Source organism: Canis lupus, chromosome 7 (assembly GCF_011100685.1).
Source record: "Canis lupus familiaris isolate Mischka breed German Shepherd chromosome 7, alternate assembly UU_Cfam_GSD_1.0, whole genome shotgun sequence".
Taxonomy (NCBI): Eukaryota; Metazoa; Chordata; class Mammalia; order Carnivora; family Canidae; genus Canis; species Canis lupus.
Window position 1 is genome coordinate 35,353,119 of NC_049228.1, and position 26,050 is coordinate 35,379,168.

Consider the following 26,050-nt stretch of genomic DNA (forward strand, 5'->3'; position numbering starts at 1 on the left):
GTTTCAGTAGGAGCTGCATGGAGCCTAGTCTGGTCTTGGACCAAGCTGACCTGGGCTTATTTGTCCCCTGTGTGCCCTACTTTTTCGATTCTAGCTTGAAAAGGTTGTTACTTGCCAATGCAGCATCATCCAGATCTTTAACCTTACGTTGCTCTTGGAATAATCTTTACAGAAAAGAAAGTTCTAGTGCTTAAATAGTCTGGGTTATTTGCCCACATGGTTTTGTTTTACATACTGATTTTTCATCCTTTCTTTCTTGTGCAGCTGGGCTCTCACAGAGACCAAAGCATCCCTCCTTTTTACAAGGCCAAGTCCTGAAAGGCATTACCTAGCAAAACTTTCTGTCCCACAGTGCATCACAATACCCTTTAAGTGATGTAAAAGTATCAAGTCTTATAACTCTGCAGTGTGCTTTTGCAGTGTATCCCACACCAGGAGGCAGTTGAAATAACTGCTGTCCTCGGAAGACTGCATTTAGGAACAAAGAGGGCTCTAACCACTGCAGCCAAACCAGGTAACACCAATTTGGTCATTACCACCTGAACCTCTCTCCTCTAGCTTAGTCGTTGCATTACTAAATAGCTGGTTGAATTTTGAAGGTTTTGGAGACAAGAGCTCACAATGAGAGAAACTTTATGACAAATCATTTGTAAAGTCTAGAATTCTTTTGGAAAGTATGTATTCATACCTCTTAACTTTAAATTATTTGAGTAGATTTAGCTCAATATTTTTTTTTCTTAGAAAGGAGGTATACCAGGGCACCTGGATTGCTCAGTCACTTAAGCGTCTGCCTTCAGCTTGGGTTGCGATATCAGGGTCCTGGGATTGAGCTCCACATCGAGCTCCCTGCTCAGCGAGGAGCCTGCTTCTCCCTCTCCCTCTGCCCTTCCCCCTTACTTGTGCTCTCTCTCTCTCTCTCTCTCAAATAAATAAAATCTTAAAAGAAAAAAAAAAGAAATGAAGTATACCCATATTAAGTCATCTGGCTTTCTGCAACACAAAAAGAACAAAGATTAAACACTGTTAAGTAGATTACCAGGTTACTGAGTTCATATATTCATTCATTCCAAAGTATGAAAAGAGTACTTCCTTGGATGGGGAATACTTTGCAAGTCAGTAAGGCAGGAGAAGGACAAGGAGAGTAAAGGTAGTGTCTGCCAAAGCAATATGGCTCCAACATCTAGGAGCTTATGCTTCAGGTGGACAGGACAGACTCTGTATGAAACTCATGTCTTGTTCTTTGAAGAATCTCTAGAGCCTTATCTGAGGCCTGGCACAAAGTTTTTACTAATTAAATATTTTCCTAAATGATAGAATGAATAAATGAATTCAGAAAGCAATAAACCAATGAGAATAGGCCTGGGAACCAAAATGCATTATAAGATTAATCAAAGGCTCTGGAAGTGGGCAGTGGACCATTTGGAATCCAGAACAGAGGACTTGTAGGAGATAGCACTAAGAAGTGGCTATCTCCAGGGCCCTAACTTACCCCCATGCCTTGTATACTGGTTCTACACCTCCAAGGAAAGCCCCTCCCCGCCCAGGACTCTGAGGTTATAAAGTACACTTGGAAAATCAATTGTTGCTGCTTATATACCTGTCTAAATGTCACTCTCTATTTCTTGAATTTTCCCCAAATTTTGATAAATAACAAAATCTTGGGACCCTGACTAATATCCTGCCTCCACCTTTTTTTTGGACAGATTAATTAAATTATAAAACTTGCTAGTTGTTTAATTGAGGTTTGCAACCTAAATAACCTTACCAGGCAGTTACTACTGGTTCAACTCACTATCGTACTGAGAGGGCTTAACCTTCAATTTTTCAAATACTTCTTTTAGCTCTTTTCTACCATAAACATTGATGCCAACTTAAAATTTTAAACCTCAGAAAGCCCATCTCCATGAGGAAAGCTTATCACATACTTCATACCAGGGAAAAGGTTCAGGTTTTCTGAAGCAGATGTGACATCTATTCTTGGAAACGTTTCCTTTAAAATTCTGAAAGAGAGGTTGTGGGTAGGGGCAGGGACACAGCCGCTCAACTATCTATCTGAAAGGCAACTTGTGAAGGATTCTGTTTTAGCAGCTACAGAGCTTTAATTTTATATCAACTTGTGCAACACTATGGTTAATATCTGACTTCATGTCTTCCACCAGATAAGTAACATGAGAGCAGAACCACATGTCACTTGCTTTTTCCCTAGTGCCTGGTATAATGCCAACCAAAGGTAGTTTATCAATAAATATCTGTTGAGCGAATCAATGAATCAGTGGCACTGTAGCAGAAGAAGAAGAATTTTGGAGTCAGGCAGATTTGTGGGTTTTTTTTTTTTTTTTTTTTTTTGCTTGTTTACTGGCTGTGTAACCTTCAACATGGAATTTAACATCTTCTAGAAATTCAGGATAATGATGGAAAACTCCCAGGACTCCTGTGAGGACTGAGTGAAGTAGTGTATGGTGCCAACTGTCTGGTGGCTGACAAGCGTTCGCTCAGGACAAGATCTTTCCCGTCCCTTTCCAACAGAGGGTAGTTGCTCTTTTTCAAAATTGTTTTGGCTATTTTAGCTCCCTTGCATTTCCAAATAAACTTTAGAATAAATTGGTTTAGATCTACAAAAACTCCTCCTGGGAAGTTTGACCAGATAAGTCAGATCAGTGTTGGGAGGTTGTCATCTTTGCTATATTAAGTCTCTCAAAACATAAACACAGTGTATCTCTCAGATCTTCTTTGATTTCTTCCATCAGCAAAACCTTCAGCATCCAGCATCTGTACACGTCTTGTTAGATTTGTGCCTAATATTTCTTTTTTAGCTACTGTAAATAGCTGTGGTATTTTAAATTTTTATTTATTTATTTGAAAGAGAGCAATCATGGTGGTGGGGAGGAGCAAAAGGAAAGGAACAAGCAGACTCTGCTGTGTGCAGAGCCTGACATGGGGCTCGATCTCATGACCCTGAGATCACGACCTGAGCCTAAATCAAGAGTCAGATGCTCAACTGACTGAGCCACTCAGGCACCCCAATAGCTGTGTTTTAAATTTTGGTTCCAATTTTTTACTTAAAGTATAGAAATGCGGGGCACCTGGGTGGCTCAGTTGGTTAGGTATCTGCCTGCTTCTCCCTCAGCCCCTCCCCACCTCTCACACGCTCTCTCTCAAATAACTAAATAAAAATTTTAAATAAATAATAAAGTATAGAAATGAATTGTATGCATTGACCTTGAATCCTATGATCTTGTTTAAAAATGTATTAGTTTTAAGAATTTATTTGTAAGCTTCTTGGGATTTTCTACATAAATGATTATATCATTTGTAAATAGGGACAGTTTTCTTCCTTTCCATCTGTGTGCTTTATATTTCCTTCCCTGGCCTTATTGCACTGTGTAGGACTGCTGGCACTATGTTGAATAGGAGTGGTGAAAGAGACATCCTTGCTTTGTTCTCGATTTTAGGAAGAAATCAGTCTTTCCCCATTAAGTATGATGTTAGCTGTAAATTCCTATAGATGCACCTTATCAGGTTGAAAAATTTGCCTTATGGTTGACTAAGAAATTTTATAATAAATGGACAGATTTTATCAGGTTTTTGGCTGTTATCCTATTTTATAGAATTCTGATGTGATCCATAATATAGTCTATAATTCGCAAAAGTTGCTGAGAAAGTTGACAAGATAAATCTTTTATCTTTGTCCCTGAAGTCTGTATGTTGAATATTAAAGTTGAAGAAGTTTGTTGCAATGTATGTCCTTTATTTATTTACCTTAGTTCAATTGTTTCTTGGCCTTTTGGCTAAAATGAAGTGAACTTACCTTAGTTCACCTTCTGAACATCAGCATAATAAAAAATTCTATTATTAAACTTTAATTTCTGTGCCCTGGGAGTCTAACTGCACTGGTTTATGGGTCAGTGTTAACTAAGTGGAAGTGGTTAAAATTCTCCTAAATAAGAGCCATGAAGATGTCCAAATCTTATTTCATTCTTAGGAATGTATCTGAATATATAAATTCTATAGAATCAAAATATAGTTTATTTAGCACAACCAAAATGTCCAATATTAGGGCTGGGTTTCATAAATTATGGCATATTCAGTTCCTTAATAAACCTTTATGAAATGTCCATTCTGTACCAGTTATTATCTTTGGCCCTAGGGTTACAGCAATGAGCACAAGAGACACATCGCTGCACTCCTGGAGACTACTTTCCACTGGGGAGACAGGCATAAATAAGATACATAAGTAAACATAATATGGCAGATGGTGATGAGTGTTTTGGAGAAAAATAAAGCAGAGAGCATGAATAAGAAGTCCAGGCATGGGAGTGGAATGGGGTACTATTTTAAATAAAATGATGTGTGGGCCTCACCAAACAATATAAAGGAGCATGAAATATTAGAATTAAGAATACTCTGTAGCAACGTGGAAAATTTTTCATGATATCTTATTAAATGAAAAAAAAAGGATACAAAATAAGATGTCTGCTGTGGTTCAAGCATTTAAGTAGATACATACATATAAAATATAAAAAATGTAAACAGTTGTTTGTGGATAGTTTTAATATCGTTTTACAGCATTATTTACTCTGAGCATAATTATGTTTTCCATTTAAAACAAGAAAAATGTTTGGACGCCTGGTTGGCTCAGTTGGTTAAGTGTCTAACTCTTGGTTTTGGCTCAGGTCATGAACTCAGGGTTGTGAGACTGAGCCCTAAGTTGGGGCTGCTTGAGATTCTCTCCCTCTGCCCCTCCCCCTCTCTCAAATAAATAGATGAATCTTAATTAAAAAAAAAAGAAAAGAAAAATATTTAAGGTTCCCTAAGGCTAATTTGAAATTGAATGAAATGTGTGATGAGGATACACATAGAACTCACATTTGCTCTGGAAAAATTCTATTTGGGGCACAGCTGAGGAAGAATCTCTACTAAGGAATCTCATAAAAATATATATATATTTAAAGGAGATGAAAGTTACGTTGTTCAGGGTGCTGAGAACAGTGGTTGTGCAGTGTTGGCTGTGAGCTTGGAAATGATGGCAAGTTTAACATGTGTTCATAATTTATCCTATTTAGATTTGGCATGTGAATCTATTTTTTAAGATTGACTAAAATAAAATGTACTGACATATCTTACTGCAGACAACATTTTCTTCTGTGTTCAAGAGATGACAACTAATCACACAAGATGTGACTTGGTATCTATGTAGTAGTTCAGTTCCCTAAAGATTCAGAACGACAGGCTGCAACCATTGCCAGACAACGTCTTCCGATGACTCCGGGAGCTTATGCTTAGACTCCATGTGGGCTATTCACGTGTTCCTCTGAAAATGTTTCTGTGGCCTGGCTAAAGTATGGCAGCCCAGGCCTGGTTTATTCTCTCTGGTGTTGATTCAGAATTTCTAGGCACTGAGCAATCACTTTATCATCAAAGGCAGACGTGGTGTTGTCTTAGTGAAACGCAAATGTCCTGAATATCTTGCATTCTTCTCTCCAGCATGTCACTTCCAGTGAGGGAAAATCCCAGCAGTCACAAAGCTTTCCCAGTGTAAGCAAGAGCTCCATGGTATTTACTCAGATTCTCTCTTCTGTTCTTTCTTCTTCTTCCTTTTTTTTTTTTTAAATATAATCACACTAGTGCTAAAAGAAAAAACAGATTATATAATGAACAGGCTCCATTGGATAGCCAAATTATTCTATTATAATGTAATCTTGCTTGAAAATGTTCAAGTTGCTTGAAAAACACACTGAGATATGAAATAACAGCTAGCTGGCCTGTGGGCAATACATTCACTAGCTTTGACTAGAAGAAGGGGGATGGAGGCCCCACACACTGTTTTCCTTCCCAAGGAAACCCATCTCCCTCCCAGTTACTGCTTCTTGGGGGCTATCCCAGTTTCATGTTGGCTGGTGGTTGGAGTGCTCTGCGGTTGTTTCAATAAAGCATAGAATACTGTCAAGGTAAATGTCTCTAGAACCAAATGGGTTCCATGCTGGTTCCTCAGTGACCTTGGACAAGTTATTCTACTTCTCACTCCTTCAAGTTTCTTATCAGTAAAATAGGAAGAATACTTCACAGGGTTTCTGGAAGGCTAAAATGAGTTCATTCATATCACCTGATACAGAATACGTGCCCGTACATAGAAACTCATATTTCTCTTTCCTCAAAGGTGCTGTTTTTGTTACAGAATGCACACATGCATTATTTCTCACTTAACCCTGCAGAGAGGTATTGTAATCATACATATACAGATCGAGTGCCTTACTCTGTTCAGGCTGCACCAGATTACCATAGACTGGGTGGTTTCTAAACATCAGAAATTTATTTCTCACAGTTCTGGAGGCTGAAGTCCAAGATTAGAGTGCCGGCATGGTCAGGTTCTGATGAGAACTCTCTGCTGGTTTCCAGGCTGCCATCTTCCTGTTGTGTCCTCATATGACAGGAAGAGGACAACAGAGCTCTCAGGGGTCTCTTTCATAAGAACACTAGCTCCACTCATGGGTTCTTCACCCTCACTACCTCCCAAAGACTCTGCCTCCAAGTATCACTACTTTCTTGGATTAGAGTATAATGTGTGAATGCGAGCGGCTCAGGTGTGGAGTATGAGTCTCCTTCCTTCCGATGTTCTCCTGCTACATTGTTCTTCATCATGTATTTATTTATTTATTTATTTATTTATTTATTTATTTATTTTTCATCATGTATTTATGCAAACAGAAAACCAGCTGTCTCTGTAGACACATAATATAAACACATAGTACAAAATTTATAAGGTATACAAAAGGTAAACTGTAAAGAAAAGTAAGGCTTTCAACCACCTCTGTCCCCCCAGGCGCTCTGTTTCTCCCCCCAGTGTTGAGTTTTCCTCAAGTGAATATTTAGATGTAGGAGTTTTCTGTGGCATGTCTTCTACTCCAGTAGGCAATCAGACGCAATATGAATTTTTCACTAGAAATATGTATGTATTCCAAAATCATTGGAGAGACCATGAGAAACACTCTGGGGAAGGCCTCCAAGAAGCATCTAGAACGCCACCAGAAAACTGACCCATCATGGGAGCAGCTACCTGTGCCCTACTGAGGAAGCTGCTTCCAGAACCTCTTCCCAAAGCTGCCACCACTGCCACTACAGCGCCTTCTTCACACTCCCAAAAATGGCATTTGAACACTGGAACACATGGCTAAGCCACTGCCTCAGTGCACTTGTTTCTTGACAGCCCATGCTGGATGCTGGCCCCGGCAGTTGTGCTACAGAAGTTCACCATACCATGGCTTCCCAGCCTTGCCTGCCAGTAGAAAAAGTCCAAGCAGCAGGAAAGGGCCTCAGCCTCATTTCTGCCTCTGAGTCTCAATCCAGTCTGTGGGGTTGGAGGAGTCTAATTCCTATCCAGAGCTCTAGGTGCCAGGGAATCTGGTGTGTGACACTGAGCCTGCAAGCTTGTGCAGTAGGAACACCCTAATCAGGATGAAAACTGGCACAGTAGTTTCTATTTTTAGTTTTAGTTTTTTAAAAAAGTTTATTTACTTATTTTAGAGAGAGAGAGAGAGCACAGACAAGCGGGGGGGGGGGGGGGGCAGAAAGAGAAGGGGACAAGCAGACTCCCTGCTGAGCGAGGAGCCCAACATGGGGCCTGAGATCATGATTCAGCCAAAACCAGGTGTCGGACGCTTAACTGACTGAGCCACCCAGGCACTTCAGTAGTTTCTGTTTAAAAAAGTGCATCTGTGTGTATTAGCTTATGCTTCCCACTCCCCGCCCCCCGCCCCTTTACTAGTTTATTTCCTCTCTAAGTGGTCTAGCCAAAGCCATGGATAATCTATCTACTCTTCAGTTTTCTTACTATTATTTCTTTCAAGGCAGACTTGGTGGCACTAGACAGCTCCTGCATGGAAATGGACTGTGTATAGTGTATATGTGCAATATGTAATATAGTATGTAGTGTGTATAAATTTGCAATCTCATCTTTCACTCTATAATATTTTTTAGACTCCCATCCCCCATGGCTGCCATCCGACTTCGAGAATTTATTGACCACCGCCCAGTGGTCCCATCCAGGTAATGTTCTTCCAGACACAGATGTCATCCAGAGCTGTGGTGGGGCAGACTTGCTCACTGGCTCCTCTCTGATTGACAGACTTCTGTCAGAGATTCCAGTGACATTTCTCTGAGTTTGGAGAAAGTTGAAAAAAAAAAAATCCCACATTCATGACAAAAATCCAAACTCCAAAAAGATTGGAAGCCTATTGGGTTTGGCTTGGGAAGGGCTTCAGCAAGACGTATGAGGAATCTCAGCCTAAATTTTAGCAGGGGCCCCTTTACTCTGCTTGGGATCAAACAAACCCCTTTGTGCTTCTGTCATATGGGAGGTGGTTGCACAGGTTAAAACCAAGTAGGATTCTTACTCTTTCTCCAAATTCATAGATGGCCCAAGACCAACAAATCCTAGATGTGTTTTTTTATGCTAAATTCATCTTGCTGAGAGATACTGGATAATAATCCATAAATCCTAACCCAGTTTCCCTTCACCACTGGCCATAGGGTCTGCAGAAGTTCAGAAGCTATGAAATTCCAGCAGGAACCCTCACACTGTAAAGTGATTTTGAGGTTAGCCTCTTTGGCTTCGTGGTTTTGAGTAAGCCTCATGTTTTAGTATTTAGTTATTTTCAACAATGTTTAATCACAAAGATAAGTTCTTTTGCTTCCATAAATTAGTGAAGAAGGGGCAAGGAAAGGTTGCTTTGAGTCCTCTTTCAGAGAAAGTATGGAGTCTACCCTTCCCTCTAGGAAACCCCATGAGGAGAAGCTAGAGGGAAACCGGGATGGGTCTTCATATTTCCTGATTTCTGCCTCCCCACAAGCCCTTAGTCTTTCTGAGTGTGTTTGAGATCTGTCTTGTCCACTGTCAGGTTACTTAACTGTGGGTTATCCCCTGGGCAAAATGGAAACAAACCTCTCTAAGCTGCTGCTGCCTGGAGTTCTGTGGAACCAATCAGAGTCACTGGGCCTGGCCTAAGCCAGTCCGTGGGGGAGCCTGAGGGTTTGGGTGGAACATAGCACAGTAGGAATGGGGTTCATGAAGTCCTAAGACAGAGCTGGATTCTGTTCTCCGTGCTCATCCATCAGAGGCCCACCAGGAGGCATGAAGCCGGAACCAGGCTGGGGCCCCAGCCTCCCCACCATACTCACTGTGGAGCTGGTCCTCATTTACCTGACGCCTGCCTGCCTCTGCAACAGTAGGGACCCAACCCCTCCGTAGGTTCCTCACTTGTACCTCCAGGATGTATCTCCCACAGGAATGCTATCTTTTCCCCGTTTACCTCCAATGGCCACCCACTCCCATCCTCCTCCTCCCATTGTACAGAGGACACCTCATAAAATGTAAATTGGATCAAAGCCCTCTGTTGCAGAAAACCCTGCAATCACTGCATTTTGCATAAAATCTAACCTCTGCTGGGGCCTCTATGGCCCTCCATGAATTGTTCCTGCCCCTGTTGTGGCCTCCTCTTTGGCCAGCCCCACTGTCTTTCCTTTGTTCCTCCTCCAACAGGCCAGTCTCGCTCACACCTGGTATATATTCACTCATTTTGTCTTCACCATAGCTGTGAGAGAGAGAGGGGAAACGGAGACACAGAGAGGTAAGGTGACTGTCCCAAGATCCCACAGCTAGGAAGAAATTGGCAGAGGTAGGGTTCGAACCCACAGGGCTGGCTCCAACATCTGTGCTCTTAATCCCTACACCTGGCCACATGTCCAGTTAAGCTTACTTGCCTCTCTCTGCCCATCACTGGCACCTCTGCAGAGCAGACTGCCACCTCTGGTAGTTCCTCCATGCACATTTGTTGAAAAAAAAAAAAGAAGAAGAAGAACATGAATGAATCAGTGAGATACAATTATCAGGTCACGGATCTGTGGCATAACCTCCTGCTGGCTGGTGGTACCTGTAGAAGGCCTGACCTCCTCCTGCCTCTCGGACAATCATCCAGTCACTCCCTGCATGCCCAGACCTTGGGACCACTTGAGGGAAAACTGAATCACCCACTGGCAGGGGCACCCAATAAAATTAAATATTCTGTGGTTCACCAGCAGGGCTGATTACACAACTCCCATCAGCATTGTATAAGATGCAAATGTGACCTGCTGCCACCCAAAGCCACAGGCCCGTCACTCAGGCAGGCTTGAGCTGAGTTGGTTTGAGCAGGACACTCCTGAGTTTGTTTCTTGTGGAGTACTTGCAGTGTGGTGTGGAAGAGAAAAGATGTGGAATCTGTGTCAGGCTTAAAATGGATCTTTAAAACACTGACTGAAGTGGTGTCTGGGGGACCCAGAGGCAGTGTGAGGAGCAGCTCTTCCTGCCCAGAGCTATGGCAACATCTACCACAGGTCACCATGTGTGTTCACAGTGTCTCATTGACCCAGTCACAGATCAGTGATGTTGGTGTGCCCCCTACTTTCCTGATGGGGAACCTAAGGCTGCCCTCTTCCTGGAGGGGATGATAAGTCTGGGAGATGGCAGAGTGGGCATGGCAGTGTCCCATCCTCTGTGCTGACTAGCTTGTGTCCTTACTAAGTGACTCATTTTCCTGAGCCAGCTCCTGACTGGTACAGCACTTACTCACTGTGTATGATTAGTGCCTGAATGTGGTTTTCCCTACCAGATCATCAACTCTTGGGGAGAAGACAATATTTATCAGCACTGTGTCCCTAGCACCCAGCACATAGTGGACACCATAGAGCCTGCAATGGGGACTCACCTCATTGAACTGAAGGCCACTCCCAGCTACCATGGCTGGGTTATTTCTTCTTCTAGACCTTTGGTGCATGACTTCTACTTCCTGTCTGCCCATGAGAGAATCACAGAGTTATATAAAAACAGCACTGAACTCTTGAACAAAAGCCATCCTGCATATGTAGAGGTGACTCTGGATGTACATGGAGTTCAGAGAATGGGGTTTGAACCACAGCTCTGGCATTTATCAGCCAGATGAAGTTTGGAGAGCCCACTTGACTTCTCTGAGCCTCGGTCTTCTGTAACAAGATGTTCATAATATTGCCCTGGCAAGGTGACTGGGAATTAGATGAGGTCACCATCCTAAAGCCTGAGGCCCAACACAGACATAACAGAGGACTACAGAGCCACATAGGAGCATGGGCCATCTTGGGCCACGAGACCAGGCTCAGGAGGGATGGACACTCCTGGCCTCCCCTGTGCATACTGAATTTTGTCTATAGCTAAGCCCAGATTTCTGCTCTGATGACATGCACCCTCCCAGGGGACAAGTTTGCTCTTGTCTGGATAGAATACACCACCTTGAAGAGCCAAACTATCAGGGACTGGTAAACAATGTATGGGGGAATCAGACGAAGCTGGCCTCCTGCTGCCACCCAAGAAGGAAAGACCTCCCTACACTCATTCAGGAACCCTGAAAGCCAAGTTAATTGACAGGTCTGAGCACAGCCTCGGCAGGGCTCTTCAGCCAGGCCTGGAGAGCCAGCACTGCTTCCCTGCTCATGCACCCAGTACCCTCAGGAGAGGCCAGCTACTGTGGAGCCTCTAGGAATACTGAATGACAAGCCAGGTTAGGCACTGCCGCCTTGCAAACCTCCTGATTGGGAGCTTCCTCCTGTGAGCTGAAGTTAGGCCACATGGGGAGCTTGGAAAGTCAACCCAAAGAGTTGGAGGCAAAATGTACCACTATTTTCCCCCAAAAGAAAAGCTTTCTGCCTCTCCACACAGCACTCCTTCCCTCCAGCACCTACTTCCACATTTTCCTTCCCTCTCCTGGCTCCTTGGCCAAAACCTACCAAGAGAGATCCTCAGGGACTAAAAGCAGGGTATATTCTTAGGTTGCTCACCTATATTCAGTTAGTTATATTCAAGCTAGTGAAGAATCCATGGTCAAAACTCAGCCTACTGAAACGGCACAGCTATTTCAAGAAACCAGTGTGGTTTGGGAACCCCAGCTGGGTTTTCAACAACCTGTAACGTGGCCCTAGGGTAATCTCTCCCAATGTAGTGCTTCAGAGCAGGATGGGTGCCCAAGAACGTTCCACTCCCATGCACTCAGAAACGTCATTTTCCCCTATTATCATGCCAGTTTCTCCTTCTTCTTCAGAAACGTCATTTTCCCCTATTATCATGCCAGTTTCTCCTTCTTCTTATGACTTAATCCCTGCTGTTATTTACTCTTCAGGGCTCAGTCATATTATCCCAGCCACGGGGCAGGCCTAGACAGTCTGTGGTTTTCTGAAAATCAGAGCTTCCTGAGGTCTTGTTTGTATAGACAGGCCCACCCTGTTCCCAGTTCTTGCCTTTCCTACTAGTTAGACAGCGAGATTCCCACCCCACCACTCTGATCCCAACTCTGGCCACATCTTGGCTTCTCAAATTCCCCTCACCTAGAATCTCTTTGCCATAGTATTTGCCTGCCCAAATCCTAGGCATCACTCCCTCGTCTGTGCCCCCACTGACCCTTTATTCAGATCACTATTTCACACATAAAGCATGGTGAGGACAAGCTCTGTGAGTGCAGAACACAGAGCATGCAGGCATGTCCCATGTATTCAGTAAACCCAATGCAGCTTTGGCGAGCTCCTTCATGCAAAACTATGTACTCCTTTCTACTGACTCTTCCCTTGGATCTCTGATGACACCCACTGAGTACTCAGAATCTGTGACAGGTCCCCAAAGACCTACACGTCACAAACTCTTTAAAGTCATTTTCCCCACAATGGTCACCTGCCTGTGTCCCCTCTGTCTCCTAAGGAATGGCAGCCTTCTTCCTTATGTCTGAAGCCTAAGAGCTATCCTTGTCTTTGACACCTTCCTCTCAGTTTCAACCCTTTCTCCCACAGCGTCTTTTATCCTGTCTGGCCACCTTAGCACCACACAGGGTCCCACATAAATGACCACTTTTGCCTCCTGGTCAGTCTCTGTACTTCTAGCCAGACTGTCCTCCACTTTGTTGTCCACATCACACTGGCAAAGATCTTTCTAAAATAAAAATTGCACTCTGTCATTAATCTTTTTAAAATTCTACCATAATTCCGTCACCTATATGAGTGGTTCTCAACATTTCAAGACACAATGCTCCCTTTATTTAGAACAAATATTTCCTACTACTCCTACTGTTCTTCTGAAATAAAATCTGCAAATAACATAATCCAACCACACATAATTTTAAAGTAGTTGCATAACACAATGACTATATTCTAAAAGGACTATGATTATAAAATAAGATGTCTTTGAAAAGGTGAGGTTTGGGCATTGCCACTCCCTCACGGCAACCCCGCCTTGCCTCGCCTCGCCTCCCTCTGGCTCTGGGGTTCAGCTGTAACCTCCATCCCACTCCCTTCACTCCCAGAAATACTCCTACTCCCTTTGTGCCTCAAAACTTTCTCAAAACACAGCCTTTCCCAGCCAGGCGAGGCTTCCTCCTCCAGCACAGATGTGCCCTGTGCTTTGGCCATCATAGTGCCTATTCATTTCTTATCCCATACACCTAATCAACAGAATTAAAAAAAAAAAGAAAAAAAAAAAACCAAGAACAAAAAACTTGTGAAAATTTGTAAACCTACCCAAAGTAGAAAAAAAAAAAAAAACTGTATAAGGAGCTTCCATTTGTCCATTTTCACATTTTGACTATTATTATTAGCATTTGCTCCCATGGCTTTATAGATCCTATTTCTTTTCCTGATTTTTCGAACCTAATGCCTAACACATCAAATATTTTCTTATGAATACTGAGAACCCGATCTTGAAAAACAGGTAACAGAAGATGCTCCTGTCAAGAAATTCCAAGGGTTTCAAGAGTTCTGTGCCAGCAACTGGGGGCAAAGTACATGGATCTTTTATTAGACCACAGCTGTCATTCTTCTGTAAAGAAATAATTGTAGTAATTGCTTTTTATTTTTAATGACCCTCTTACTTTCTCCACTAGTATATTCATCACTCATCAAGGAAAGGACATCCAAGGATATTACACTGGGCAGCTGGCAAGAGTCCATTTCGAGTCTAGTGTGAAGAGACCACCCAGGTGAGACACCTTTCCAAATCTTTGTTTTCAAAAATTGCACTAAAGTTAGAATAAGCAAGCAAACAAAAAAGAAGTGGGAGTCACAATTTGTAACCATAATAATAATAATAATAAATAATGATACTTGTTATTTAGTGGATTCAAAAAGTTTGGAAGGAAATATACCCAACTGTTAACAATGGCTTTTTCTGAGTGGTAAGATGTGAGTATTTGTATTTTACTTTTTTTTTTTTTCATTTTCCAGATTTTCTCTAATGAACATCTATTACTTTTATAATCAACAACAAATATAAAATGTTATGAAATCATTAGACAAATTTAAGAAACACTGTGAATTCAGAGTTTCAACTTGTTCAAAAACATACCCTTCCCGAGACTCTGTTTCCCTCTCAGTAAAATTGTGAGTTTGCCCTGAATGGTTTCTGCCTTTCCAGATGTGCTGTTTAACAAAAAGAAAAAGAAAAAACAAACAAACAAAAAAAAAAAAACAAAAAAAAAAAAAAGAAGAAGAAAAAGAAAAAACAAAAAAACAGTCACTTGGACGTTATTTTCTAGTTTTGGGAGGCTAGAAACCACAATAGTTAGAAGCAGCAATATGAGTAACTTTTGAAGTGGTTGATCTTGGGCAATTTTAACTCCTTCTCTGGGAATCAGTTGCCTTACCTGTTAAAATAACTGACATAAAATTCCAGAACATAGAAAGCACTTGAAATATGATTATTTTGACTTCTTTGTCTAATACATTTTACAAAGTTCTTCTCTTAATGGCCTTTGATATAGTCAACTCCTGATTATCCTCTATGCAAAGAAAAGGAAGCCATGGCAGCTATAAAGAGCACATAGTCTTAATAGAAGATCAAACTAGAAGTAGTGTTAGAGGTCATTCTGATCCAGTCAGTGAATAAGACGGAGCCCAGTCTGGTTGGTGTGAAAGCTGGTACTTGGAACTATGCACATTTTCTGATTCTCAGTTCAAGGCTTTGTTCTACCTCAGATACACATTATGTTGAACTCTTGCTGGGGCCAGCCCACCACCAAGGCTCTCTTCACGTGTACTCTGTAGGCTCTGATGACACCCCCGACTCCAACATCCAGTACCCAAATGTCCGTCCTTCTCCCCATAGTATGGCTAAGGCAAAGGGAACCTTGACCCACTTTGATTTCTGACAAGATCAGTGCCTGCCCAAGATTAGCCTTAAGGGGAAAACTTAGTGCAGATGGCAATCAGTGATTTTAGCGACTTCCAGTTAAAAATAAGAAGGAAAAGGCAAGACAAGCCCCTGACCTGCCCCACTCTCCAAAAAACAAGAAATAATACAATTCTTGGGACAAGTCCTAACTTCAGTTTTTGTGGTTGTAGTATAATTTTATAGGTGTCTAATGGCTTATCTCCCCCAGATATATTCCTCTACCAACTTAATGGTTTCAGTATTAGAATCCCATCCCTTGAATCAAAGTCTTTTCTTCAGGACACGGATGTATTACTTGAAGATGGAGAATATTTTGGTTCTGTCAAAAGACCCAAAGCAAAGATAGCACGGTCTGCTAGTCCAGCAGGGTAGATCTAGGGACAATCTCTAGGATGTGGTTCAGAAGCCAGAGCTGTCAGTGGCACAAAAGTGACCTGATGTCAGGGATGGTTACACAGAGCCCAACCTCACAAGAGACTCTCCTGTTCATTAGGCAGCAAATGTTTGATCCACTGTGGGGGACATGCTTTCATAGGGAAAGGAGTGTTCCTGCCCACCATTTAAGGTACCCATCTTACAAGACCCAGTGCCTATTAGGCATGAAATAAGAGCAAGTAGAGGCAGGCAGGAATTTTCGGGGTCTCTTCATGTCTACGTATCATCTGCCCACCAGCATTTCTCCCCCACCAGTACCATGCCCTCACCCTCACACTACTGCTCTTGTTTTTTCTGAACTTCAGGAAGAACCACTCCATTTCTGCTAACCACTCTTCAGAGAAGGTCCATTATAATCAAGTTTTTAACCGAATATGGAAACACAATACATTATAATTATATTGTTTCCGTCACCCCGTTGCTCAATCATGGTGATCCCATCAAGTAAGACTACATCTTACTACTAAATGATTGGGTAAGATATTCCTAAATCTCACCCAACATCTCGTATTTGCTCACTTCGTGTATTTTATAGTTTAAAAATACCCATGTTGGGGCACCTGGCTGGCTCAGCTGGTAGAGCATGTGACTCTTGGTCTTTGGGTTGTGAGTTCAAGCCCCACATTGGGAGTAGAGATTATTTAAAAAATAAATAAGTAAAACAAAATTTTTAAATATGCATGTTTATTGCAACATTCAGAAAACATTAATAAAAACCGAATTGTAATTACCTATAATGTCATCACTCAGAGACAGACTATCATCAGAATATTCCAGATCTACACAAAATGGGATGAACAATATTTTGAAACCCCCTCTTTCCCCTAGTTTATTGAGATACAGTTGACATGACACTGTATTCATTCAAGGTGTACAATATAATGATTTACTATATGTACATATTGTAAAATGATCACTGATAAATTTATTTAATATCTATCACCTTGTATAGTTGCAAGTTTTCTCACTCATGATGAGAACTTTTAAGATCTACCTGTCTTAGTACCTTTCAACTATACTATACAGTATTATTAACTATTATCATCATGCAGTACATAACATTTCTAGAACTTATTTATCTGGAATTTTGTCCCTTTTGACTCACTCATTTCCCCCATCCCCCAACTCTGCCCCTGGTAGCCAGGTAACCACTATTCTGTTCTTTCTATGCATTTTAGTTTTTTTTATATTCCATGTATAAGTGAGATTATACAATACTTGTCTTTCTTTATCTGACTTACTTCACTTAGCACAATGTTCTCAAGGTCCATCCATGTTGCAGCAAATGGCAGGTTTTCCTTCTTTTTATGGCTGAATAGTATTCCGTTTTAGATACATACACAACGTCTCTATCCATTCATCCATTAATGAGCACGTACATCTCTGGAGTGGTTGCGACAGAGTATAGGCCCATTTTAAAGCTATTAATACTCATCGCCAAATCATTCTCCAACAAGTTGCACCAGGGAATGTGTACCCTCACAAGGGCATGAAGATACTTCCCCCATTACATTTTTTTTTCCATTTTTTTAAATTTTTATTTATTTATGATAGTCACAGAAAGAGAGAGAGAGAGAGGCAGAGACACAGGCAGAGGGAGAAGCAGGCTCCATGCACCGGGAGCCCGACGTGGGATTCGATCCCAGGTCTCCAGGATCGCGCCCTGGGCCAAAGGCAGGCGCCAAACCGCTGCGCCACCCAGGGATCCCCCCCATTACATTTTGATTCTTCTTTACCTTTATCTTCAGAGGGTTTTTATCTGAGTGGAGGTACAGGAAGGCTGGAACTGATTTCAGGTTTGTCCAACACCAATTTGAACCATAGGGGTGAGTCTGGTCAAAAGAAAGCATTGATTCCTCGAGGGAACCAAACGTCCATAAAAAAAAATTACAATGGGAGCGGATACTGGGGAGATCTGGAGTATAGGAAGTAGCCACGCATGAGCAGACCCAGTGGAAGTTTCAATGCAGGTCACCTTCTATAAGCTGTGACTGGGGAGGAGGAGGATGCTAATGCCAGGGAACAGTGGACCAGGATTGCTGAGTCACCTCCTGAAAACTGCTGGGCTAACCCTGGAGCTATGAAGTCTTGCCAGTAACCTCCTGGCCACTTCCAAAGAGTGGACGTCAGCTGATGAGAACATGGAATGCTTTTCTTCTTCTGGGTGTTCAGCAAGCTCTTTTTTATTTTTATTTAGACATCTCATAGACTTGGCAATTCCACCCAAGAGAGAAAGTCAACATCAGCCTCAATTTGACCAACAAACTCTCATTCGATATATTTGTTTTCGAAGATATTTGCAGCCTGCGGAACAATGGTATAAGGAAACCACCTATCAAAGAGACTATTCTCTGCCATTTTACAACATGGGTAAGTCAGGTCCACTGCTCTGACTCTCTTGAGATCAACTTTGCCTCACAGGAGCCTCTCTCATGGGCTCACCGCCATCAGGGAGGGTGTCTGGGATCAGTCAAGTTGGGGGAGGGTGTGCATGTGTCTAGAAGCAGGAAGAATGTAGAGGCTGGCCCAAGGGCTGCTTCCTCCTCTCCTCTTTATCCTAGTCCTTAGAAAATTCAAGGATAAAAATGCACAAACATCCTTGGTAGGAAGCAGGCTTGAGGGGGGCTATTTTTCACTGAGCCCTTTGTTTAGCCTATGTTAGCACAATTCCTTATTGTGCCTAAACATACTGTTGAGGGAACTTTTTTCCCTCTTGTTCTCCCATTTTAAATGGCTTTATGACAATTATTTGGCATTTGAAGGTATGTTTCAAAAATTCTACGTTCCCTGTATTTTGTAACAGGTGAGTATGAAGGGCCCAACCCTCCTCCCCCCAGAGGTGACCCAGAGAGTATACAGGCAGACAGCAATGTAGACATTACTTGTATTCCTGTCGTTCTTGGTGTTTTGAATTTTAGAGAGGAGGGGGGAGTTGCTGCTTTCTAAATGAGTAAGCCCCACTCTTTCTGGGGCTCTTTTGTGGTGGCAGACACATACTCTGTCCTTCTGACAGCTCTCAGGTAGGTGCTATCACTTTCCCCATTTTACAATAAGGGAGATGAAGTTGCAGAGCCAATTAATTAAGCAGCCTCAGATGACACTGCAGTCCGCAGGAGAAGCAGAGTTCAGACCAAGGCCATCTGAAACATAGAATTCGGGGCTTGACCCTTAAGCCATGCTGCCTTTGACCTGGTCAGAGTGCCTTACACTACTATTCATTTAATAGTTTGCTTGAGAGTGAGCCACTTTCTTTTTGCTGGAAAAGAAAACGAGGAGAAGGATGGTGGGGGGAGTGGCTCTTCCTTCTGTTCTCCCCCGAGGAGAGCAGCAGCCCAGATGGAAAGCTAGGCCAGGGATGGGGCTCGGGGCCCAAAGGAACCTCAAACAACAGCAGTCAGGAAGATGGGAAGCAGATGGAACCAGGCCATCTCCAGACAGTGGAGCCACCAAAAAGGGGCAGTAGATGAAGCAGGATGGGCCAAATATGGGCAGGAGGCATCTGGCCTAAGAAGTTACCTACCAGCAATGCAAAACTGGGGTCTGGGAGGGCAGAGAAAGTTTGAGGCTGAGAAGGGAGCTGAGAGAGGAAGCAGGCAGCTGATATGAGCTCATTTATGAAGAAGGTGCCAGGAGGGGGTGTGGGATGGTAGAAGTTCGGGTTCCATGGGGGTCCTGGGAGGGCTGTATTTAAAGGATGGAGTGGGTGGTGGTGCAGGTTAGGGGCTGAAGGGTGAGGCCTGGGGGGACAGAAGCCACCAGGGTCTGAAGTACTGGAAAGGAAAGGTGGCCAGGAGGTGTCAGTGGGGCTCCAGCAAAGCAGTTTGCCCTTTCAAGACTCACTGAGTATGAAGTCTGCTTCCTTCTCATGTGGGAATCCAGGCAACCCTCGACTTACCAAAGTGATAGTAAATAGGACCTTCTTTAGAATTCCTCCACTGTGAGGGAATCCAGTTAGACAGACACAAAAGGTTTTCCCCCTGCTAGTTTTAGATGACAATCCCCAATTCTTTCCAAATCTATAGAACCAGGTGTTTAGCAATACAGTTCGATATTCACTGTCTACTGTGTCCCCAGCACCGTGCTGGGTGCCATGGGAGGAGGTGAATGCAAGTCCAAGTTTTGACCTCAGCCATGGGGAGTTTCCAATCTAATCGGGAAGCTAGGCAACAACCAGCCTATCAGAGATAGGAGGAACTAGTAGAACAGGAAGATGGAATCTAGAACCTGTAGCCATGGGGACCCAAACTGGGCCCCAGTGGACGAGGTCTGAGGCAGAGGAGAAGTGGTGTACACTGCAGCCAGGGACAGGGTAAGGGGTATAGCAAGGCTTGTGGAGCGTGGGAGAGCAGGAAGGACTCCAGACATGAGGACGCTGGCCCGCCTGGGCCGGGCAGAAGGAGGAAGTGGGGAATCACCTGTGGCAGCAGAGTAGGACAGAATGGCTGGAAATGAAGAGGGGCTCGAGGAGGGAATCTGGAAAGTTGAATTTGGACAATCAGAGCCAACTTAGGACGGGGGGAGAACCCGGAGGCTGTTGGCCTGTCAGCCTGCTCAGGATGGGTTGGAGAAGACATGACGACATTGGCAGTCAGGCAGGATGAAGCTGTGGGAATGTGGGCAGGACTCAGGCCTTGGGGGGCTGCAGACCTGCACATTCTAGCTCTGCCATGTCGGGCAAGACACTTGGCTTCTCTGAACCGATCTGTGCCTCTGTCAAGTAGAGATTCAAAGGCTCTATATTTTAGGATAGCTGGTAGGATTTACAATATCTGTCACGTGCTCAGAACTGTGCTAAGTGATTTGCGCACATGTGTATACATACACTCACGGTTGCAATGGGTCATAATAGCCCCCATGAAGGAGGTATTATTATTTACTGCATGTAGCAGAAGAGAAAACCGAGTCTTAGAGATTTTAGGAAACTTACTCAGCTTGTAAGTCGTCAATCCAGGTCATCCAGATAGGTCATACTCCCGACCCTTGCTCTTGGATTGGACTGAGGAGGCTTCATGGGAAATGGAAAGAAGATTCATGTGGTGTAGCATTTGGAGTGAGAAAGGGTGGTATTAAGAGAGAATTCACATGAGGGAAGTTAAAGCTCACTTCTCAGCCTTCTGATTCTATATAGCAGGATTGTTGGTGCCTCTAATAGAAATAATGGTTTTGGCAGAAGAGGTGTGAGGTTGGCGACTGTGGATGACTGAGAATAAGGTGCTAGAAAGTGCAGGCAGGAAACAGGGTCAGATAGTCACCTCCTCAGTGAGGTCTGAAGCCTGACCAATTCAAGAGGTAATTTATGATGAAATAGTCACTGCTCTATTCATTGAATCACTGAGTGCGTATTAGCTATCTCTTGTGGAGTAACATATCATTCCAAAACCTAGTGATTTACAAGATAAATGATTATTTTTATTTTTTAACGGGGCAGTTCTGGTTCAGAGTCTTTCAAGGTATCAGCCAGATGTCACCAAGTGCTACACCATCTGAAGGCTTGACTGGGGCTGGAGGAGCCACTTCCAAGATGGCTCATTTACATGGGTGTCACTCACACGCTGGCTGGTGATGGGGGGCCTTTGTGGTCCAAGTGGCCAACCCACAGGGGTGCCAAGTGCCCTGCAGGCATGCAGCTTCCCCTAGAATGGGCAATCCAAGATGAAGGGGGAAATTGCAATGCCTCTTATGACCTAGATGCAGAAGTCACACACTGTTGTTTCTGAGGTGCCCTACTAGTGACACACAGCCAGCTCTGAGGCACTGTGCAAGGGAATTACATCAGGCACGGATACCAGGGAAGAAGAATTACTGGGGCCCATCTTGGAGGCTGGGAACCATAAGACAATTCATTCATTGAGTTCTCATTATGAACTAGCCTCTATGCTGTCTGCTGGGGTACAGTGACCAGCACAGACAAGATACTTGCTCTCGTGGAGCTGACATTCTTTGGAAGGGCAGAGTACAGAGCATAACCAAGCACATTTTTAAAAAATTTGAAATTATAGACTGTAGTGGTGCTGTAAGGAAAATAAGCAGGGTGATGAGGGTCACTAAGGGAGGCTACTTTTAATGGGGCAGTCAGGGAAAACCTCTATACAATTTTAGCTGAGCCCTGGAATATGGGAATGAGTCACATAAAGAGCATTCAGGAGAAAGGAGCAGTAAGTGCAAAAGTTTGAAAGTGGGGAAAGCCTTGACATGTTTGAGGGACAAAAGGAGCCCAGCAGAGCTGCTGTGTAGTCAGTGAGGGTATGTGTGGTGCCTGAATTCCAGTCAAAGAACAAAGGGAAGGGTTCCAAAAAGAGTGACTTATTACTTGTATTTTTAAAAGATCACTTGGGCTGCTGCTATGACCTTGTTTGGAGGTAGGGCATGCAGACCAGTGGGGAAGCTGTTTACTAGTTTAGAACAGAGATGATGGTGGCTTAGAGCTTCAGAAGATGAAAAAGAATGGATTCCAGAGATATTTTGGAGGTGACATCAATTGGACTTGGTGATAGATCTGCTGCAGAGAGCATTTTCATTCATTTGTCTGTATTCTTTCAGTAAATAATTTGAAAGCCAGGCATTGTCCAAGGTTTTGGCAATACTATGACAAGCAAAAACAGACACAAGTTTCTACAATCAAGAAGAACGGGGAACCAGGATAGAAATCAGCATAAAATCCACCTGTCATAAATGCTATGAAGCAGAGTTTATGTGGTGCTATATAGGAGCATTTAATAGATCAGAAAAGGTTTCCCTGAGGAAATGATGAGCTAAAAGTTCACTAGGCAAGGAGTGGGGGGGAAGAGCTTCACAGCAAGTGTGGCATGTGCATAAACCCTGCGACAGGAATAGGACGTGTTTGAGGAACCAAAAAAATTAAGAATGTGATAAAGCACAGAAATCCAGAAGGGTGGAGTAGGGAGGGACTAGAGAGATGTAAACATAGGAACAAGGAAGGGGAGAGGGTGTTTACAGGTCATTTTCAGCTCTAGCATCCTCTAGTCTGAGATTTTTTTTTTAAGATTTCATTTATTTATTCACGAAAGACACACAGAGAGAGGCAGAGACACTGGCAGAAGGAGAAGCAGGCTCCCTGTGGGGAACCAGATGCGGGACTCGATCCCAGGACCTGGGGATCACGACCTGAGCCAAAGGCAGATGCTCATCCACTGAGCCACCCAGGTGCCCTCTAGTCTGAGATTAATGGGCAACCGCTGAAAAGTTTAAAGGAGGGTTGAAGTGCCATGATTAAAAGTACATTTTGAAAAGACTGCTCTAACTGTGGAGAAGGAAAAAGTAGCAGGGTGGGGTGTCGGGTGGGGCAGAGATCGAATATGGTGCATCCGTAGGCCATGGCAGTGGTTAGGCTAAAAGGTGCTTAACTTCAGTGTCATCACTTTTAGCAATCCAGACGCCCAGGATAGACCCAGACCAATCAAACCAGGATCTCCTGGTGGGAAGGGAGTGGTCCCAGGCATCATTAATTTAAAAAACTCCCAGATTCTTCCACCATGCAGCCAAGTTTAGACTCTGCAGTTCACGCAGTTGAGGATAGCTGTTAACAGTAGAGAATTTGAAAGATACTTTCTTGATGCCTATTTTGTAAGCAACAATCAGGCAGGTCTGGTCTGCAAAAGACTCGGCAGAGAGGTCACAAATCTGAGCTTTGAGAGAACACAGCAGTGGCTGCTGACTCAAGCTTTTGTTTGAATCAAGAAACTGATTCCTTAAAGGAGTCTTTGCAGGGAAGGGCTTCTCACAGAATAAGATCGACATTAAGTTGTGTATCAAGGTGTGGGGTTCTTTCTCTTGACCATCTGACAGTCTTTGTGATCAGATTTTAAGGGTAGGACTTACGTCTTGATGAACACTGATTTGCAGTTCACGTTCAGTTCTTATTTCTTTTTGGGAATTGGTGAGAAACAGATTACATACAGATCGTGATAGATCAGTTATTGCTCAAGAAATTCTTCCTCAGTAAAAATTCTTTCTCAGGACATAGGGGTTCGTTCATTTATTTAGGAAATATTTATCAAGCACAGACTATGTACAAAACATAGTATAAGGAAAGCAGATTCTATTCTTCGAGAACTTACAGCACTGTAGGATAGGATGGCCCCTCAGACAAAACTTGCCCTTGTATTACTCACCCTGGCGCCAAATACTTAAAAGAATAAAATACATGATCTCGGTAGCAGTCTGACCTTCAGTTCTCTCATCTGCAAAAAGGGTAAAAATAGTATCTACCTACCAGAACTGAGATATCCATGTAAAGACTTTAGCATTTTGCTTGTACGTAACATTAATAAGCCTTCAAAAAAATGTTAGCTATTACATTATTATTGTTGTTGATCAAAGAATTAATTAACATGTGCCATAATAAATATTTGTAAACAACAACAAAAAAACCCTAATGCAATGGAATTGTATCTTATACTGAGATTAAGTTCTCAAACCAGTGCATAAGGTAATAATCACGTATAATCAAAGTTATTCTTGAAAATCTCTTAAATTAGTATAATATTAAATGATACTATATTATTAAAGTAGTTGGAATAAATGGGATTTGGCAAGTTGGTTAAATTTTCCCTGTAGTTCTCAACTAATGATTCATTTTATTTTTCAAAGACTGTCTGTGATTGTAGATAGGAGGTTATAAAATACAAGGGAACTCCAATGGGTATGAATTTAGTGATGGTAACAACTGAAGTTTGATATAAACATCATACAAACTGGCCCATTAATAATATATTGTTAAAGGGTTTGGGGGTCTATAATTAATACATCAAAATGCAAATTTATGATTGATTTAATTTTATTTACATTTGGGCATTAATTCAGTGATATGCCTCTTGATCAGAGAGAAACACAGAGATAACCTTTTGACTGTTTTTCTCTCACATCTTTTATTTATATTCCTTTGTCTTAAATCCCTCAAATTATTTTATTGTACACAATTGACAGCATGTTAAAACTTAGGAGTGAATGGTCTTAAAATAAATCATTCTGTTTTAAATTCCAGGTTGCAACCAGAAATTAGCCACAGTTTCATCAAATCCTACACCACTAAATTCACTGCCAGAGTTCTACTGTTGTGAAGAGAGGCAGCTTTGAAGGAAAACCTTTGCATTTAAAATAATCATGGCATTTGAACAAAACATTTGGAATTCTTACGTGACTCTTAAAGATGAAAATAATGATAACGGAACTAATTTTAAGTGTGTATCCAAATGGTTACAATCCTGAAACATTTACACATTGCAAATTCTTTTCAGATTGAGGCAATCAGCCGAAGGCAGGGAATCAAGAGTCAAGTTTAAGAGAACTTGTCATCTGTTTTCACATCAGCCCCAAAACCAGTCTCATTGCTGGCGCTTACAAAGCATCTTACATATAACTCAATGGTTATACAGGGGACCAGGTAGGGATACAATCAATAACTGCATCATTCACTATTGAAAAGAAAAAAAAAAAAAAAAAGAACCTGTGATGTAGTCAGGGAGGAAAACTGCAGGCACCACAGACCATAAGGGTGCTCTGGATGCAGAAACCCAGATACAGTTTAGGGCTGTAGTGAGCTATGAGACTGGTTTAAAAAAAAGGATTAATTGAAAGTCTGTATACAGAGTTAATACCCCTATCTGAACAACAGGGTATGGATTCTCCAGGCAAAAAGTTAGAGGGTATTTTCTAAAGAAATTAATGATTCCAAAAAAAGAATCCTACATTCTGCCCTTAGTAACCACCCAACGTACAAGTTAGGATTCCTACTCAACACCCCAAAGTGAAGCCTACCAGTTGACAAACTTCCCCAGGAACACAATTTCTGATAGTGTTCCACTGCCATAGTCTTAGATGTGAAGAGCCAATCAAGGATCACCAGAGTTGGAAAAATAACAGAAGATAAAAGACAAAGACCAAAATAAAGAAATTATCCCAGAGGAAACAATTCAGGGAACACCAAGGAATCTAAAACAAGCTAACAAAGTAACACTGTCATCTGACAAGGGATGTGTCAAAATAATTACATCCACAAATATGAGCAATTTTCCAAACCTCTTAGAAATTAAAAATGTGGGGATGCCTGGGTGGCTCAGTAGTTGAGTGTCTGTCTTCGGCTTTAGGGCGTGATCCCAGGATCCAGGATTGAGTCCTACGTTGGGCTCCCTGCGGGGAAGCCTGCTTCTCCCTCTGCCTGTGTCTCTGCCTCTCTCTCTCTCTCTCTGTCTCTCATGAATAAATCAATAAATCTTTAAAGAAAATTAAAATTGTGATTGCTAAAGTTAAAAATTGGACAGGTTTGGAAGAAAATTCAGAAAAACTTTATATAGAAGAGAAAGGCAAATAAAATTATTGTTTTAAGAGAAGAGACACAGAGGGGCACCTCGGTGGTTCAGTAAGTTAAGTGTCCCACTCTTAGTT

General features: G+C 42.5%; 1 protein-coding gene and 2 long non-coding RNA genes across 5 annotated transcripts; 1 reads left to right on the plus strand and 2 right to left on the minus strand.

The window, feature by feature from the left end:
* Positions 1-387: 387 nt before the first annotated feature.
* On the plus strand, positions 388-25,145 carry C7H1orf100 (chromosome 7 C1orf100 homolog). 2 transcript variants are annotated; one of them, XM_038542741.1, is made up of 6 exons: positions 429-514; positions 4,148-4,234; positions 7,975-8,043; positions 13,926-14,021; positions 17,844-18,016; positions 24,651-25,145. In XM_038542741.1, the coding sequence occupies exons 2-6, from the start codon at positions 4,158-4,160 to the stop codon at positions 24,740-24,742; spliced, it is 507 nt and encodes a 168-aa protein (XP_038398669.1). In that variant the 5' UTR covers positions 429-514; positions 4,148-4,157; the 3' UTR covers positions 24,743-25,145. The 2 variants fall into 2 exon arrangements, with proteins under 2 accessions (XP_038398670.1, XP_038398669.1); XM_038542742.1 differs by lacking the exon at positions 4,148-4,234 and having other exon boundaries at positions 388-514.
* LOC111096701 lies at positions 7,626-11,938 on the minus strand. Of its 2 annotated transcripts, none has more exons than XR_005362230.1 (4): positions 11,842-11,938; positions 10,740-10,824; positions 9,434-9,802; positions 7,626-8,152 (listed from the first exon to the last, which is right to left on the minus strand). It is a non-coding gene; the product is annotated as an uncharacterized LOC111096701 (long non-coding RNA). The 2 variants fall into 2 exon arrangements; XR_005362229.1 differs by having other exon boundaries at positions 9,434-9,812.
* LOC119872542 lies at positions 16,314-26,050 on the minus strand. The gene is made up of 2 exons (XR_005362228.1): positions 19,542-26,050; positions 16,314-18,786 (listed from the first exon to the last, which is right to left on the minus strand). It is a non-coding gene; the product is annotated as an uncharacterized LOC119872542 (long non-coding RNA).